The 19,453-nt window shown below is 48.0% G+C and overlaps 1 protein-coding gene across 1 annotated transcript in view; it reads right to left on the reverse strand.

The window, feature by feature from the left end:
- WDR31 (WD repeat domain 31) overlaps nt 1-19,453 on the reverse strand; it is a 36,772-nt gene that overhangs the window by 9,128 nt on the left and 8,191 nt on the right. The window contains exons 4-8 of the mRNA XM_032775698.1: nt 11,754-11,898; nt 11,567-11,667; nt 6,370-6,437; nt 4,932-5,073; nt 2,714-2,876 (exon numbers count right to left, since the gene is read on the reverse strand). Coding sequence (XP_032631589.1) covers nt 2,714-2,876; nt 4,932-5,073; nt 6,370-6,437; nt 11,567-11,667; nt 11,754-11,898 — 619 coding nt within the window. The remainder of the gene's footprint in view (nt 1-2,713; nt 2,877-4,931; nt 5,074-6,369; nt 6,438-11,566; nt 11,668-11,753; nt 11,899-19,453) is intronic.

The following is a 19,453-nucleotide window of genomic DNA, read 5'->3' on the forward strand; positions in this document are numbered from 1 at the left end:
AGGGGTCAGGGCAGTCAGGGGACAGGGTGGGGGGGGTTGGATGGGGCGGAGATTCAGGGGGACAGTCAGGGGCAGGGAGTGGGGGGAGGTTAGATGGATCAGGGGTTCTGGGGAAGGGCAATCAGGGGACAGGCAGTAGCTGGATAGGCATGGGAGTCCCAGTGGTCTGTCAGGGGCAGGGGTGTGGACAGGGGTCAGGGCAGTCAGGGGACAGATAGGGGGTGGAGTTCTAGGGGGACAGTCTCAGGAGGGGGCAGTCAGGGACAAGGAGAAGGAAAGCTTAGATAGAGGGTGAGGTTCCAGGGGGAGGTTCGGGGTCCTGGGAGGGGGCGATCAGGGGAGAAGGAGCGGGGGGGTTGGATGGGTTGGGGGTTCTGTGGGCGGCAGTCAGGGGGCAAGAAGTGGGAGGAAGTGGATGGGGGCGGGCAGGGCTACCCCCATGGAGTGTCCTCTGTTCTGAATGTTAATATACAGTTACCCCACCATTCCCAGTGCCACCCAGCTCTAGCAGGGAGCTCTCCATTCACAACCAGCTGCAGCATGAGGTCTCAGCAACCTCACTCACTCCCCCTCCCTCTCCTGTTGATTGCTGCCAACGGAATGCTGGGAAATGTAGTTCTTTCCCTGCTCCACGGCTGGCTCGATAGGCAAGGAGCTAACAAAGGAACTTCAGCTCCCAGGGCCCCCTGTTGGTTCTCAGCTCCTATGCTGGATCCCGCTTGCCCCTGCAAATGTGCCACCCCAGGCACCTGCTTGCTTTGCTGATGCCTAGAGCCAGCCCTCGAACATCAACCAAAGTGAGCGGGAATGTTTAGTAACCAGGCCCTGGCCTCAAAATGCAATTAGAGCATCTAGTCCAACTGGGACAACTCCCTGGCGTTTCCTTTCATATGTTATCCTGTCCTCCCAGCTGCCAGACTGTCTCATGTGTAAAACTCCACTCTTTATAGCATCCTTTCACTTGACTGAGTTCTGAGGCTACAAACCTGAGCACTCATTATTTTTGTGATATAGAAACTGAGTCCAAGCTGTTTATCACAGGTCATGAAATAGCCATTTCTGTCAAAACCCCATAGGCTGGATCTGCATCAGTTACTTACAGAACAAAGCAGAGGTCCCCTAACTGTGGGTAGCATGGAAGAACATCTGGGAGGGTGCGGTGGGGCCCAGGCCAGCCCCCATAGGTGGTGGGGAGGGAGCACCAACCAACCCCTCCCTGCTCCCAGCTGCATCCCCTTCCCCAGCCTCGGTGCAGCTCTGCACCCGGTCGGAGCTCCACTCCCGGCCCCTGCCAGCTCCCAGCCTCAGCTGCTGGCTGCGGCATTGTTCCCAGTCTGGGGCCAAGGCCAGCAGTGGAGCTGCACCTGGCCACAGGCCCAGCTGCAGCTCCACTCCCGCTCCTGGTTGTGGCCCTGCCTTCGGGGCTTCTGCTGGTGCCAGTTGAGTGCTCAACCCGCCCCTGTGCCGCCCTGATTCCAACCCCTTCCCCAAATACGTGCCCCAGCCCCGTCTCTTCCCCGCCTTCTCCCCTGAGCACACTGCGTTCCCACTCCTCCCTTCTTCCTCCAAGAGCTTGTTATGCCATGAAACAGCTGTTTTGCAGTGGCAAGCGCTGGGAGAGAAGCATGGACGCAGCGTGCTCGGGGAAGAGGCAGAGGTGAGGTGAGTGGGAGCAGAGAACTTGGCGAATTTTTCCCCTATGGCTCCCAGCACCAGACTCATCCCCAGTTTGAGGCCCCAGCCTTGGCCTCCTTAACCCTTTCCCTGTCTTTCCCCTCCCTCCTCACCTGGAGCCATATCCCCACTCCTGGCCCCAGGGAGGAGGGGTGTGGACATGGGTAAGGGGGGTGCAACTCTCCAGTGTTTGGGGACCGCTGGGATAAAAGTTCAGTAGCACATCACCAACCATCTGAGAGAGGAATAAAGAGGGATGTTTTAACACCCCGTCAATGCGTGGTTCCTCCTAGGAACATGGCTACACTCGTAGATGTAGAGTGCTGGGAGTTAAACCAGCCTTTGGAGACCGCAGCAGGGAAAACGCTGCCATATGTTTACACACTCAGCTGGAAGCATACTGGTGTGGCCACATTAGCAGCTCTTGCAACGTGCATAATGGTAGCTATCCCAGCATGCAAGTGGCTGCAATGTGTTTTTCAAATGTGGGGGTGGGGGGTGGAGTATGACAGGGAGTGTGTTGTGTATATGTTGGGGAAGAGTGGGTTTTTGGGGTGCTGAGAGTGTGTCAGCATGCTGTCTTGTAAGTTCAGACAGCAGCAGACCCCTCTCCCCCCACACACTCACTCAAAGCAAGCAGCATTCCTCAGTAATGTTGCTCTGTCCCGGAGCAGATAAGCATACCGGATGTCAGAAACGGAGCTTTGAAAGGGCATATCTGCATTCCTACAACCGAGTTCAAAACAATGACAAGAGTGGCCACTGGACTAAAGGGGATTATGGGATGTTTCCGGAGGACAATCAAAGCACAGTAACGGAATACCTCGTTCCCACTGACGCTCAGGCGTTTCAGCCAAGGCGCAGCAAGCACTATGCTTCTCGTGGGGCTGGATTACCAGGAGCACTACAGCTGCAGAGTCCAGGCGCTCTAAGTGCCTTGCCAGTGTGGATGGCTCAGGAGTTAGAGTGCATTAACGCAGCCCCGGGCGCCCTAACTTGCAAGTGTAGCCAAGCCCTAAGTCACATTTCGAGGCCGTACCTCCGCTGTCTTGGTTCCAGATCTTAACCATGCAGTCATGTGATGAAGTGGCAACGACTGGGGTCAGACCCAGACCCTTGGGAAGGAAGATACAGGATGCCGTGGTTTGAAAATGCCCCTTGAACTCACGCACGCGGCTTCTTGTCTGCCTTAGGTCCCACAGCTGCAAAGGAACAGATATAAAGAGCTCAACCCGAAGGCCATTTCACCAATTTGTTACTATTCCTTCACACGCTTGGCTGCTTTACAAAGAAAAAACAATCATTACATCTCCCAGGTACCTCCTTGTTGTCCTCACTCAGCACCTGCCAGCACGCTGATACCGCCATGTATCTCGAGCCTGAGACAAACATACCCACAGAGGCTTACACGAGCGTTCCAGCTCGGTGCTCCACTCCCCTCATCTTCCCATTGAATTGCTGGCAGATAGCCTGCTGCCAGTTTTAACTCCTTCACACATCTGTTCTGTGTTTGCTCTCCAGTCTTTATCTTCCACTCCTCCCCGCAGCGGATGTGGAGTGGCATATGCCACATTCCTAGAGCAGCCAGGGTACAGCCATGCAATCACCAGGGCAGTTGTGGGACCCAGCCCCGTGCAGGTTTATTTTAAATGCAGAGTCAAACTCCAGACTGACCAAACACAATAGGAATTTTGCTACTGGGAGGGATCAGCATTTGGTCCTATAACTCCCCTAAAAGAGTCAAAACCCAGTGGGATGATTGTTCATTAGTACACATTTCAAGAGGCATAATTCCCTGAGGCGAGAAGAACATCTCAACAGCCCAACACTGTGGCATTTAATTTCAGAAAGGGGAACTATGCAAAAATGAGGGGGTTAGTTAAACAGAAACAGAAGGTACATGGACACTTTTCAAAGACACCATAATAGAAGCTCAACTTAAATGTATACCCTCAAATTAAAAAACCCAGTAAAAGAACTAAAAAAGAGCCACCGTGACTTAACAACCATGTAAAAGAAGCAGTGAGAGATAAAAAGGCATCTTTTAAAAAGTGGAAGTCAAATCCTAGTGAGGCAAATAGAAAGGACCGTAAACACTGCCAAATTAAGTGTAAAAATATAATAAGAAAAGCCAAAAAGGAGTTTGAAGAACAGTTAGCCAAAAACTCAAAAACTTCCTTTTATTTGTTTTAAACCTGCTGCCCATTAATTAATTTCATTTGGTGGCACCTAGTTCCTATATTATCGGAACAAGTAAATAACTTTTCCTTATTCACTTTTTCCACACCACTCATGATTTTATAGCCCTCTATCATATCCCACCTTAGTCTCCTCTTTTCCAAGTAAAGCCTAGCCTTCTGTTACTCTTTCCTCATATGGGCCTGTTTCCAAACGCCCTAAATCATTTAGTTGCCCTTCTCTGAACCTTTTCTAGTGCCAGTATATCCTTTTTGAGATGAGGAGACTCACAATCTGTACGCAGCTTCAGATTGGGCGCAACCAATAGACTTATATAGGCAATAGGATATTCTCTGTCTTTCTATCTTTTTAATGATTCCTAAAATCTGTTTGCTTTTTGACTGCCGCTGCAACACTACATTGATGCTTCAGAGAACTATTCCACGATGACTCCAAGATCTTTTTCTGATTGGTTGTAGCTAAATTAGCCCCCATCATATTGGATGTATAGGTTGGGTTTTTTCCAATGTGCGATTACTTTACATTCATTAAATTTCAATTTGCCGTTTTGTTGCCGGCATCACTTAGTTTATGGGAGATCTTTTTGAAAGTCTTCACAGGCTGGCTTTGGTCTCAACTACTTGAGCAGTTGCGTATCATCTGCAAACTTGCCAACCCTCACTGTTTACTCTCTATTCCCTCCAAATCATTTACGAATAAGTGTGAGAAGGATTGCCTGGATGACTTCTGGGACACCACTATTACCTCCATCCTGAAAATTTACCATTAATTCCTACCCTTTGTTCCCTGTCTTTTAACCAGTTCTCAATCCATGAAAGGATCTTCCCTCTTATCCCATGACAACTTCATTTACATAAGAGCCTTTGGTGAGGGACAGGTAATGCCAAAGCTAAAGCCAGTCCAGAGCACAGGCATCACTTCCTGGCAGGATTGCTCTCAGAGTACCAAGGTGAACCCGCTAAGCCCTGCTGCCCGCAAGACAGGTTACCGTCTATAGGTATCAATTTCTGGAGAGGTCTAGAACAAGCAGCAATTTGCTGCCCAGCCAGAAAACTCACTGTGGCTTCGCAGCCCTCCCCACTGAAGCCATTGCTGCTACTGATGCAGTACCGTCCATCCTGGCTTACATCACAGTAGGTCTGAATATACTGCTTTACCGGGAACCTATGGGCCACCTGCAGCTCCCGGCTGTCCCAGATCCTGGAAAGGAGGAAAAAAAAACAAGTGAGGGAGAGTTAATACAGTGACTGAACTCCTCGCAATGTCCGGCCAGTTACTGGGGCAGAATCTACAAAAGAGAATGCAAGCTGGCTATTTTGAAGCATGCTCATGACAATATGCACAACCCAATCTCTTCACACCTCCAGCCTGGGCCTCTTCTCCTCTTATTTCAAGGGTTACTGAGCTCCATCGCTCAACCTCATGTTCTGGCCCAGACCTGCCAATTCTCTAGTTCTTCATCGTGTTCCATATGTGTGAACCAGAGCCCTCCTTCCCTCGACCCAAGCTACAGTCATTCCTCCCTTGAGATCTAGCCTCCACGCCTGCAAGCTCCATGGGTTTAGCACAATGGGCCCAGTCTTGGTTGGGGCCTTGAAGAGAAGCTACTGCAATACTCATGTTAAACAACAACGCTTCCCTCTTCAGCCCACAACGTATTTTCAGCCCCATTCCCTTTGCCCCATCCATCTCCCACCCTGTAGCTTGGCTGCATGGGGATTTCCATCTTGGCCACTTTGAAATGCCGGTTTCTTTTCTTTGCTGGTGGCACCTTTGCCTGGGAGAAAGCTGGGCAGCCCTGGACACTGCTACTCTTATAGCTGGTCACCCTCCTGCTCTGCTGCATATCACACATTCTGTCTGCAAACTCACCAGAAATGGTAATAATATTGATCAGTGATGACAAAGCCATGCCAAATACTAATGTAGGTTCTACCCAGTGGCAAGCGGTATTGCTCACAGCACTCGTGTCCTGATCATGCGCTACCCCGCCGCAGATCATACTCTCCACGAAATATGAGGTTAGCATAAGGTTTGCTTCTAGCAACAGAGGTTGGGAGACAACTTCACTAACCTACAAAGCCACTCCCTGCTGTGGTTTTTGTGGCAGACTCCAAACAATAATCTCCTTATTACCCCAATTCAAGCAGTAATGAAGTTCTCTATTGGTGTGTCTACTTCCCCTCCAGGGTTAGAGACACTTGGCCTGCTAAAAGATGGGTTGAGGAATGACAGATGCCACTGCCGCCCACCCAGTGAAGGAGAACGGTGCCCAACAGCCATAGTGTACTGGTCTGGGGAAGCCCAGGCACTCATCCCGGACCCAAGTGAACAGCTCTGCAGTCCAAGGCTATTAGCAGCCCCCATCCCACCAACAGGCCTAATCACCAGCACTGTCCATGGGATGGTTTTACAAAACTCTGGGACTCCTTACCCACGTTCTCCTGAATACACCAAGTCTCACCTCTGCAGGTGGTCCCCACCACTAGGCTTTACCTGATTGTTTTATCCTCTGACGTCTGGATGACATACGGCTCTGCAGGAACCCAGCACAGGTGTGTTACCTGCCGAAGGGAAAGAAGTACCAGAATCCTGTCCACCTAACAAAGCCCAAACTGACCCCTGCCCACACACAGTGTCACTAGAGAAGGTTTTGGAATTAATTGATAAACTTAACATAAACAAGTCACTGGGACCAGATGGCATTCAGCCAAGAGTTCTGAAAGAACTCAAATGTGAACTTGCAGAATTATTAACTAAGGTTTGTAACCTGTCCTTTAAATCGGCTTCTGTACCCACTGACTGGAAGTTAGCTAATGTAACACCAATATTTAAAAAGGGCTCTAGAGGTGATCCCGGCAATTACAGACCGGTAAGTCTAACATCAGTACCGGGCAAATTAGTTGAAACAATAGTTAAGAATAAAATTGTAAGACATAAAGAAAAATATAAACTGTTGAGCAATAGTCAACATGGTTTCTGTAAAGGGAAATCATGCCTCACCAATCTATGAGAATTTTTTGAGGAGGTCAACAAACATGTGGATAAGGGTGATTCAGTGGATACAGTGTACTTGCACTTTCAGAAAGACTTGACAAGGCCCCTCACCGAAGGCTCTTAAGTAAAATAAGCAGTCACAGGATAAGAAGAAAAGTCCTCTCATCAATCAGTAACCACTTAAAAGACAGGAAACAAAGGGTAGGAATAAATGCTGTTTTCAGAAAAGAGAGAGGTAAATAAAGGCATCCCCCAGGGATCAGTACTGGGACTAGTGCTGTCCAACATGTTTATAAATGATTTGGACAACAAGGTAAACAGTGAGGTGGCAAAATTGGCAGACAATACAAAATTACTCAAAATAGTTAATTCCAAAGCAGACAGAAAGAGTTACAATGGGATATCACAAAATTGGGTGACTGAGCAACAAAATGGCAAATGAAATTCCATGTTGATACATGCAAAGTAATGCACATTGGAAAAGATAATATCAACTATACAAATAAAATGATGGCCTCTAAATTAGCTATTACCACTCAAGAAAGAGATATTGGAGCCATTGTAGATAGTTCTTTGACAATATCTGCTCAATGTGCAGAGGCATTCAAAAAAGGATGGGTAATAAGACAGATAACATCACAATGCTACTATATAAATCCGTAGTATGCCTACACCCTGAATACTGAATGTAGTTTTGGTTCCCAATTCTCAAAAAATATATATTAAAATTGGAAAAGGTACAAAGAAGAGCAACAAAAAATATTAGGGGTATGCAATAACTTCCATATGGGGAGAGATTAAAAAGACTGGGACTACGCATCTTAGAAAACAGATGATGAAGAGGAGATATGATAAGAGGTCTATAAAACTATAGACTCATAGACTTTAAGGTCAGAAGGGACCATTATGATCATCTAGTTTGACCNAAGTTCTTCTTCACACAGCGCACAGTCAACTTGTGGAACTCCTTACCTGAGGAGGTTGTGAAGGCTGGGACTATAACAGCATTTAAAAGGGGACTGGATAAATTCATGGTGTTTAAGTTCATAAATGACTATTAGCCAGGACGGGTAAGGAATAGTGTCCCTAGCCTCTGTCTGTCAGAGAATGGAGATGGATGGCAGAAGAGAGATCACTTGATCATTGCCTGTTAGGTTCACTCCCTCTGGGGCACCTGGCATTGGCCACTGTTGGTAGACAGGATACTGGGCTAGAAGGACGCTTGGTATGACCTGGCATGGCCGTTCTTATGTTCTTACATACACTGCTCTTGGGGCCCAGCCATCCTCTGTCCCAAGCAGCCATCACTGGAGCCAGGAGAGCTGGGTCGAGCTACCTTTGGATACCATCAATGCTGCTCCCTTAGTAGCCAGTGTTAATCTGAGGTGCAACGAAGGAGGAGAGGGGACTTGGTCAGTAGAATACCACAGAGGCCTCGGGCTCTGTAGAGTTAAAATGCCCTACACAAATTCCCAATAGGACATTTCTATGGGTAATTGACATGTCCCTGTTCCCATTACATAGATTACAAAATAGAGGGGTAAGAAACCCTCCTGTCTCAGGACATGAGACCACCTTTAAGGGAGTCAGAAAGAAGCTTCCCCATGGTCAAGTTACACCACATTGTTCTCTCCAGAGATTCCTGCCCCTCCCTCTCAAGTAGTTGGCACTGCATGCTGTCAATGAGAAGAGATGGGGTTAGTTGGACATTCAGTCTGACCCAGTCTGGCCACTTTTGCGCTGCGGAGTGGGAAGTGGGAGCTCTGAGTTCTAGTCCTGACTCATTTCAACTCTCTGCCTTTGGGAAAGTCACCCTGGAGCCTGATTTCACAATGGGCTAAGGGATGGACCTAACCCTTCACTGTCCCAGTCTGCCCAGCAGTAATACAGGGATAGGCAGCACTGGGTTTATCATGGTGCCAGGCCCTGAGTCAGAAGAGGCGCCGGCGAGCCCAATCCCCCGGCCAGCTGAGATGGCCAGGAAAGCTGCCGCCGCCCCTGCTCCGCCCCGCCCCCTTGCCCTCCAAGCCCTCTCCCCTGAGCTACGTGCCCGGGGAGACTGCAGCAGGGATTCGGCGCCCCCAGCCACAGAAGCAGAGCGGAGCATGCTGGCGCCGGGTCACTCCACTTCCTGCTGCCCCGTGAGTTCAGGGTCAGGCCCGCCCTCCAAATCATCAGGCAGCAGGAAGTGGAGAGACCCAGCCCCAACCCACTCCACTCCACCAGGGAGTGCGGGGGGGGGGGCAGTTTCCTGCCTGCCCCCCAAGCCTGGGGAAATGGAGCAGTGGGGAAGGAGCATGGGATGGGGAAGAGAAGGGGATGGGGGAATCTGGGGCCCAGCATGCTGCATCCCCTTGGCAGAAGCTGGGGTTTCCCTGTTATGCAGGCCCATCAAACCCTCACCCTGATGAGCCCCACCTCTCCTGCCCCTGTACCAACCTGATGAGTCCCCCCAGACACCCTCCACACTGAGCCTCAACCACCCGCACCCCCACCCAAATGAACTCCACCTCCCCTGCACCTAGACCCCCCGCCTGCTGAGCCCCAAACACTGTCACCTGGATCCCCTGCAGAGTCCCATTGCCCCTGCAGCTAGAATCCCCCACTCAGCTTCTGTGCATCTAGATCTCCCACTGAGCCACCTGCAGCCAGATTGCCCCCCAGAGAACTCTCTTATCCCTACCTGGATCCCACCCCCACTATGTCCCTCTGCACTGAGATCCTGCTGCTGGGCTGAGCCTGCTCACCTACACCTGGTACACCTGACAGTGCAGGGGCCCAGGGGGTTTCTGGGGCAGGCCTGGCCCTTGCACCGTGTCATGGTTAGGTGCAGCCTCACTGCTGAGTCCCTATCCCAGGGTGAGGTGGGGTGGGGGGAGGCTGCATGATAATCTCTCACCTCCATGCTCCTGCCATGGCCCCTGCTTCCCACTGCCATGTTGGAGCCTCCACATTTATTTATTGACAAATAAAATTTGCAGAATTTTAAAATACCATCCATAGAATTTTTAATTTTTTGGTGCAGAATCCCCTCAGGAATATGGAGCACTATGCAGCTGTGATGGTGGGACTGTGAGGAAGATGGTGGGTGGTGGGGAGGTCTATGGGCAAGGGGCGCAGGGAAAGCGGTGTGGAGTGCAGGGTGCTGTGCAGTTGTGATGGGAGACCAGCGGGGGAGGTCTACGGGAGGGGGGAGGGCTGGTCATAGAGAGGGTGCTGGACGTATGATTGAGGCACTGGACAGAGGGGCGGTGTGGTGCGGGCCCACCCCTCAGGGGAATGGGCATGCTGGCAGCACATGGCTGGGCAGACCAGTGTGTATCTGGCAGCTCCAGGTTTGTAAACAGTGCCCTCCTGCTGGGCTGCACGGAGCGGGACTACTCCCGCCACACTGTGCCTCATTGCCCCCAGACCGCCCTTCACTCTGGAAAGTGACCATACCGCCACCCTGCACCTTCCCCCATGGAGACCCACAAATATGTTTGGGGCCAGGCGCACAAAAAGCTAATCTGGCCCTGGTAGGACATACCCTGCCTCACATGAGGAGTCATGAGGCTTAACTCACGTGCCAGGCAAAGGCAGACAAGGCGGCTACATGTGCAACAGGTTATCACACTCACTGCTTTGTACAATGATCACACTGGTGTGAGAGCAAATCAGTGTTGCACTATCACAGCTCTCAAACGCCTGGTAAGAAAGTGGGTGGCAGTGACAGAACAGAACATGTGCTGCAAGTAGATGCCACCAATGCAGTAACTGAAGTGCGGAGATGATGGAACGGAAGCTGAAGCCTGCTTTACCTCACACCCTCCTGCTGGGGTCTCTTCCTGCTCTTGGGGATGTGTGCAGGATTACGCTAAAATGCTGCTGTATTGTGGCTCTTCCCGTTTTGCATTGTCCACTGAGCACTCTGGGGCAGGGACCTCACTTCCGACAAGTTCGAGGTGCCCAGGACACATTCAATTTCCTCAGCATGGAAGTCACTGCTGAGTGTGACCCACGCTCCCCTAGGCAGTTGCACTCATTCACTCCAGGCTGCCTCTGATCCAATGGCCTGAGTGCTAGGCTTAGGACTTTTGCTGGGATTCCTGGTTGATCAAGCTGGGACCCAGTGTGAAAGGCTTCTTCTAAAATTCACCTCAGTCATTCTGGAAAGCTAGGGCCCATGTCCTGGAGCTCTGGGTTACACCTGCACCACTGGGTTTCCCCAGGGGAGTTTTAGGTTGGTAGATGTGCCAAACAAAGCACTGGGAAGCAAACGCTGCAGTGCACCCGAGAGACACACCTCTCAGGTACCAGCCACATGCTCTGCAGTTTTGCCATTATCTGGAGGGGCAGAGAATGCACCCACTCACCACTGGCATCCTTGCAGAGGCTGCTTTCAAATATGCTGATCAGTGCAAACTGGGCATCTGGTAAGGTGGACCCACCACTTCCAGTCACCAGGGCCCCTGAAGTGCCATCCATTGTGAATAGCTTTCAGTGGCTACTGCCTTGGCCTGCCTGAGCTCAGAGCATTAATGAAACATGCAACTGGAGTTTGTGGGGGGGGCAAGGTCTGCTCTCATCACATGGACAAGGAAATCGCTGCTAGGGCAGCAGCAGAAATAGCTTCCCCTTTGCATAGATTCACATGCATACGAGCCAGTGTGTAGGGAGCTGCCATTCTAGGGCAAACAGAGATATTTGCTCTTACCAGATTCCTGGAAATGGCAGCTCTCCGCAGACACTCCCCGGTCTCTATGTCCCACTTGCACATGGTGTTGTCCCGTGAACCTGTGCACAGCTGTAAAGCGTCTACAACCACAATGACTTTATGTAAGAGAGGGCAGAGAAACCAGCATTACTGCAGTTGCTAGCAGAAGGAGTCAGCTGGGCCTCACCTGGGCTCACCGCCAGTCCAGTTACAACCAAGTCATGTCCTGGGAAGTGCTGGCTCGGCCCTGAGTTCCTGTGTAGCTCCCACATCATGACTGTCTTGTCACGGGAGGCGCTGAAAAAACTGTTGGATTCAAAGACACAGGCCACCTGCACAGAACAGAATGAGAGATACATGATCCATTTGCCAGCTCAACCCAACGGCAAGGCAAGAAAAGCCCAGCAAGTCTGCAAAGGTTTCAGAGCTTTGCACTTGGCTGCAGCAATGTTCCTACCTGTCAGGCCCAGGAAACACACAGATCTGAAAGGGGGATATTTTGACTTACAAATTCCATTTTGTACTCACACAAAGATGACTCCAGGCTGCGCAATTCAGGGCGATTACTGCAGCACAGTGAATTCATGTCATTCGCTGCAGAGCCTTATAGCTCCCCTCAAGAGTTAAACTAACCCAGAAACACACTCCTCAACTTATATGGAAGAACTGTGGACAAATGTTAACTAGTCGATTAACATGAGGCTCTTAAGTGATTCGGGTCACAGTCACAGGCAGAAGAGAGGAAGCAAAGGAAGAGATTTAGAATACGTCCAGGACCTTGAGTTCTCAACGATTCCAAGGCAAGGACATAATCCACGGGCAGGTCTATACTTCAAACACTGCATCGGCACAGCTCCCTGCTGTAGTGCTCCAGTGAAGATGTTCCTATGCCAACAAAAGAGCTTCTCCCATTGGTGTCATTCAGTGGGTCTCAGCCTGCGGTCCACAGACCCCTGGGGGTCAGCAGACTTTGTCTAAGATTTCCAAAGGGGTCCACACCTTCATGTGAAAATTTTTAGGGATCCTCTCATGAAAAAGGTTGAGAACCACTGGTGTAATTAACCACCACCCACTGACATAGCACTGTCTACACAGAGGGTTATGTCGGTACATCTGTGTCGCTCAGGAGGGTGGATTTTTAACACCCCTGAGCCACGCAGTTATATCGCTACAGGTCTATAGTGTAAACCCGCCCTAAGCTTTCATTAACAAAACTAAATCACACTCGGAGTGTGAAAGGAACTTCCCAGGTACACCCAGTGGTTTTCCCAGGAACTGAAATTGGAGGGGTATTCGAATTTACAGGGGGGTTGTCAGGACCGATGAGATATATAAAAGAGATATGAATAAAGTAAATGTTTTGTTAGGATGATGCAAATTTAACATAAGAATAATGCAAGTTACACAAAACGCATAACAGGTCTAGATTTCTAAAAAAATAATTTAAATTAAATCCATTTTTTTTAGCTTGACTTTTGAAAAGTAAGCCATCATCGGATAAGAGGGAAGTCCTCTCATGGATCAGTAACTGGTTAAAACATGGGAAACAAAGGGTAGGAATAAATTATCAGTTTTCAGACTGGAGAGAGATAAATAGTGGGTATCCCTGAGGGGTAGGTACTGGGACCATTACTGTTCAACATACTCATAAATGATCTGGAAAAATGGGTAAACAGTGAGGTGGCAAAATTTGCAGATGATACAAAACTATTCAAGATAGTTAAGTCCCAGGCAGACTGCGAAGAGTTACAAAGGGATCTCACAAAACTGGGTTGATGGGCAACAAAAAATGGCAGATGAAATTCAATGTTGATAAATGCAAAGTAATGCAGAGAATGTGGCACTTGAGACTAGAACTTTTGGATCATGACTTTCGTTGTGAATACCACGGCACTCTGATTAGCTGTTACTACTTACTCGAAAGATTCTTGGAGTCAGTTGTGGGTAGTTCTCTGAAATATCACTCAATGTGACTGCATTCCAATGATTCAAATTTTGTTTGCTTTTTTAATAAGATAGGATTACTTGTGCACCTTAGAGACTTAACGAATATTATTTGACATCGCTTTTGTTGGCTCACCACTTCATTGGATTGGGCCACGAAGCTTACGCTCAAATACATTTGTAGCTTAAGGTGCTAATAGTAACCCCTTTCTTTTGTGGATACAGACTACAATGGCGCTCTCCTGAAAACTGTTTTTTTTTTAAAGAAAGGGATAGATAATAAGACAGAAACATCAATTGTCCTATATAAATCATGATGTACAACCTGAAGTGTGTAGCAGATCCTGTCACCCCATAAAAAGGCTAGGTATTGAATGGAGAAAGGTAAAGAGATGCGCAACTAAAGAATCAGGGGTATGAACAGGAGGGAGGTTACAATGATGGAAATTTTTCAGCTTAGAAGAGATTGACTAGAGGGATATGATAAAGGTTATAAAATGTGACTGGTGGAGAAAGTGAATAAGGAATGTTATTTAATACCTTCACATAACGCAAACTAGCATCAGCAAATGAAATTAATAAGGCGGCAGGTTTTTAGAAACAAAGAATGTATTCTTCTACAAACATAAGTAACATGTGGACTCTTGTCAGGGATGCTGTAAGACAAAACGAACAGGATTACAAAAGAACTAGATAAATTCTGAGAATAGGTCATCAATGGTTTATTAGCCAGGATGGGGAGGGATCAAACATGCTTGGTTTCCTAGCCTGTTTGCCGAGCTGGAATGGGCAACAGGGGATGATCATTAATGATACCTGTCTGTTCATTCCTCGGACTGGCCTTGACTGTAGGAAGACAGGATACTGGATATATGGACCATTGGTTTGGGACCAGTATGACCTTCTATGTAAAATTATTATTATAAAATGTTAGTACACGAAAGCCCAAATAGATGACTCAGATAAAAATGTGAGATCACAACTTGAAACCTGCATTTTAAAATCTTGGCCTATAAGAAACAATTATTTATTAGTTCCATCCAGTCAATCTACATTCTGTGAGCAAGTCACTAAATATAGTCGACAAACATGTTTTTTTAACGTGCCTTATTAATATCAGAGGTGCTTTCACGTGAATCTACACCTTCCAGGTGGGGGACAGAAAACCTTTTGTCCATTCTCCAGCTGTCTCTGTTGCTCGTGGGCCATTGACTGTTGTTTGTGCCACTGTTCCTCCACCACTCTGTGAATGGTCTGCTGCAGTCATGTTTCGGCTGCCACTGCACTGTGACCTTGGATTGGTCTTTGAGTTCCACTCCAGCTCTTCATGATTAGCTGAGCTATCATTGGTGGGAACCTCGCTGCTAGTTGCAGTCTTGGGCTGTCTTTATCGCAAAGGCTTGGCTACATTGCAGTTGCGCGCTGGTTGAGGGGGTTATCGCGGCAACTACTTGGTTGTCTCACCTTAAGCTCAGCAGTGTGCAACTCCGGCTGCACGCTGGCGGTTCTCCTGGTCTGCTACTGGGTTAGCGAATCAGGCTGGGATTGCAGTTGTGCTCATAGTGTGTTGGACCACTCACCAAGCGTATTTATTGGTCCGGGATTAAGAGGTATTCCAGTAATTCCTGTCTAAAAACAGAAGTATCCTGGAGCTACCATCACAGTCTGCTCTTTGCTGCAGCGAGCGATGCGCGAGCGGGCTTGGAATGTTCACAGGGCTGTTTGCTTGAGACAACAGCAAGCTGGGGGTAGGTCCGAGTCTGTTGAGAATGCTGCTTATCTGGTCTGAGCCTTTAAGATTAAAGTGATTGTAGAGAGGGGTGGGGGAATGCAGTAATTGTCATAGGCAGGAGCTCACAGTGTCTGGCTCCAAAATCTCGCTCTCTCTGTTCTCCACGATGTCCTGTAATCCACCGCCACCACCCTGCTTTTGACTTGAAGGCGGGAGTGTCACAGTGTTGCTCAAAAATCCTATCTGTTCCTCCACGCTCCCCTGTCCACTCACCCACCTGCTCTTTTGAAATCGCTACGTTTGCAGCAATTGATCGCTGGGATATGCTGCCCAATCCGGAGCAACACTCCAAGCGCTGCAGTGCTGCAAATGTGGCCCCTGGCGCGCTGGTATGTGAGTGTGACACCTGCAGGTGTTTCTACACAGCTGGTAACGACCACAAGCTGTAACTTCCCAGGCTGCACATTTCCCAGTGGTAGCAACCAGAAAAACGTCCCGGAACACTGTCCCCACGGCAGGACTAAAATTAGACCTGATTATCAGTGATTTCAGCTGCAGTGGTCACTTAACAGAACAAAAGACTATCTATGGAGCCTAATCAGCTCTGTCTTTAAACAGTGGAGAGGGACAGGTCCCCACCCTCTCTCTTGATGCCCTCAATCAGCACAAGCTAAGTACAGTTCAACTGCCCTTTACTCACACAATAAGAACAACAACATTTCATTCCCAACCCCACCTCCACCCCCCACATTCAAGTGATTTGTAACCCAGCCCCAGCCAAAATCTATCACTTGGGCAGCACAGCTCTGTTTGCTGGATATCTGGGGAGATTAGGTGTGAACGTAAATACAATCTGGTCCTGAAGCCTTTCCCTCACCTCATCATTAGCTGTCAGGGAGAGCTCATTTAGACTTTGCTTACAAATCATCATTTGAAATTATTAGGTTGCCAACATCACTGAAATTGTCATAAAACACAACAGCTGTATAAGGAAGCTAGTCTATGTTCATACTTTTCAAATCTATTATACTTTCAGATACACATATTTTATCATACACCGTATATGCTTTTAAAGTGTGTATTAATGTTTCAATTTCAATTCAAATTTCCAAACAGTCACTAAATTGGCATGTTTCAGAGTAGCAGCCGTGTTATTCTGTATCTGCAAAAAGAACAGGAGTCCTTGTGGCACCTTAGAGACTAACAAATGTATTTGAGCATAAGCTTTTGTGTGCCCACTTCATCAGACATATAGAATGGAACTTATAGGGAGGAGATATATATACATATAGAGAACAGGAAAAGGTGGGAGTTGCCCAACCAACTCTAAAAGGCTAATTAATTAAGATGTGCTATTGTCAGCAGGAGAAAAAAAACTTTTGTAGTGATAATAAAGATAGCCCATTTAAGACAGTCTGACGAGAAGGTGTGAGGATATTTAACATGGGGAAATAGATTCAATGTGTGTAATGGCTCAGCCATTCCCAGTCTCAATTTAAGCCTAAATTGATTGTTTCTAGTTTGCATATTAATTCAAGTTCAGCAGTTTCTAGTTGGAGTCTGTTTTTGAAGCTTTTCTATTGCAAAATTGCCACCTTTAAATCTGTTACTGAATGGCCAGAGAGGTTGAAGTGTTCTCCTACTGGTTTTTGAATGTTATGATTCCTGATGTCAGATTTGTTCTTTTGCGTAGAGACTGTCCGGTCTGGCCAATGTACATGGCAGAGGGGCATTGCTGGCACATGATGGCATATATCACGTTGGTAGATGTGCAGGTGAATGAGCCCCTGATGGCGTGACTGATGTGAATAGGTCCTATTATGGTGTCACTTGAATAGATATGTGGACAGAGTTGACATTGGGCTTTGTTGTAAGGATAGGTTCCTGGGTTAGTGTTTTTGTTCTGTGGTGTGTGGTTGCTGGTGAGTATTTGCTTCAGGTTGGGGGGCTGTCTGTAAGCAAGGACAGGCCTGTCTCCCAAGATCTGTGAGAGTGAGGGATCATCTTTCAGGATAGGTTGTAGATCTTTGATGATGCGCTGGAGAGGTTTTAGTTGGGGGCTGTAGGTGATGGCTAGTGGCGTTCTGTTATTTTTCTTTGTTGGGCCTGTCTTGTAGTAGGTGACTTCTGGTACTCTTCTGGCTCTGTCAATCTGTTTTTTTCACTTCAGCAGGTGGGTATTGTAGTTTTAAGAATGCTTGATAGAGATCTTGTAGGTGTTGTCTCTGTCTGAGGGATTGGAGCAAATGCGGTTGTATCTTAGAGCTTGGCTGTAGACAATGGATCGTGTGGTGTGTCCTGGATGGAAGCTGGAGGCATGTAGGTAAGTATAGCGGTCAGTGGTTTCTGTATAGGGTGGTGTTAATGTGACCATCGCTTATTAGCACAGTAGTGTCAAGGAAACTGGATCTCTTGTGTGGATTGGTCTAGGCTGAATGTCATCAATGTAGCGCAAGTAGAGTAGGGGTGTTAGGGAAAAGAGCTAAGGAAGCTTTGTTCAAAAAATCAGCCATAAAAATGTTGGCATACTGTGGGGCCATGCGGGTACCCATAGTAGTGCCACTGACTTGAAGGTATATATTGTCCACAAATGTGAAATAGTTGTGGGTGAGGACAAAGTCGCAAAGTTCAGCCACTAGGTTTGGCATGTAACTAGTTCACAAAACTGAGGGGGGTGTTAGGGAAATTCAGGGAGGGTGTAGGGAAATCACTGTACGAACCAGACACAAACTGAGGCAGCTCTGTTCTCCTGACTCTACAGAAGCCTGAATCAAGCGGTCAGAGAGGTGTGAACAGTTCCTCCCTGGGAAGTGAGAGCTCTGATACCTAATGATAGCTATTTAAATGTCAATAACCACTTTGCTGCTGATCATTTTGGCAGAAACCTGCAGAGCTGTGCCTAGCCACCTTTAGTGGATGCAGGGGTGTAGTAGGGAGGCAGAAAGCTGTCACAGGCTGGTAGGGCAGGGAGAAGGAAACAAGGTCCTTGATCTGTTCCTCCTCCATCCCCAAATGTCAATGATTGCTGCCATGCTCACCTAGGGAAAGGAGGAGAGGAAGCTTACAAGAAGTGGAAATTTGGACAGATAACTAGGGAGGAGTATAAACATATTGCTCAAGCATGCAGGGGTGTAATCAGGAAGGCCAAGGCACAATTGGAGTTGCAAGGGATGTGAAGGATAACAAGAAGGGTTTCTCCAGGTTTGTTAGCAACAAAAAGGTGGTCGAGGAAAGTGTGGGACCCTTACTGAATGGAGGGGGCAACATAGTGACAGGTGATGTGCAAAAAGCTGAAGTACTCAACCCTTTTTTTGCCTAGATCTTCACAGACAAGGTCAGCTCCCAGACTGCTCCACTGGGCAGCACAGTATGGGGAGAAGGTGAGCAGCCCTCAGTGGTGAAAGAACTGGTTAAGGACTATGTAGAAAAGCTGGATGTACACAAGTCCATGGGTCCAGATCTAATGCATCCAAGGGTGCTGAGGAAGCTGGCTGATGTGATGGCAGAGCCACTCGCCATTATCTTGGAAAATTCATGGTGATTGGGGGAGGTCTCAGACAATTGGAAAAAGGCAAATATAGTGCCCATATTTAAAAAAGGAAAGAAAGAGAACTCAGGGAACTACAGACTCACCTCAGTCCCCGGCAAAATCATGGAGCAGATCCTCAGGAATCCATTCTGAAGCAGGTGGAGGAGAGGAAGATGATCAGGAAGAGTCAACATGTATTCACCAAGGGCAAGTTATGCCTGACCAACTGGATTGCCTTCTATGATCAGATAATTGGCTCTGTGAATTTGGGGAAAGTGGTGGATGTGATATATCTTGACTTTAGCAAAGTTTTTGATAGAGTCTGATGACAGTATTCTTGCCAGCAAGTTTAAAAGTATGGATTGGATGAATGGACTATACGGTGGATAGAAAGCTGGCCACAATGTCGGGCTCAACAGGTAGTGATCAACGGCTTGATGTCTAGTTGGTAGCTGGTATCAAGTGGAGTGTCCCAGGTCCTGTGACTGGTTTTGTTCAACATCTTTATTAATGATCTGGATGATGGGATTAATTGCACCCTCAGCAAATGTGCAGATGAATCTAAGATGGGAGGAGAGATAGATATGCTGGAGGGTAGGGATAGGGTCCAGAGTGACCTAGACAAATTGGAGGATTGGGCCAAAAGAAATCTGATGAGGTTCAACAAGGACAAGTGCAGAGT

This window comes from Chelonoidis abingdonii, chromosome 24 (genome assembly GCF_003597395.2).
Source record: "Chelonoidis abingdonii isolate Lonesome George chromosome 24, CheloAbing_2.0, whole genome shotgun sequence".
NCBI classification, from domain to species: Eukaryota; Metazoa; Chordata; order Testudines; family Testudinidae; genus Chelonoidis; species Chelonoidis abingdonii.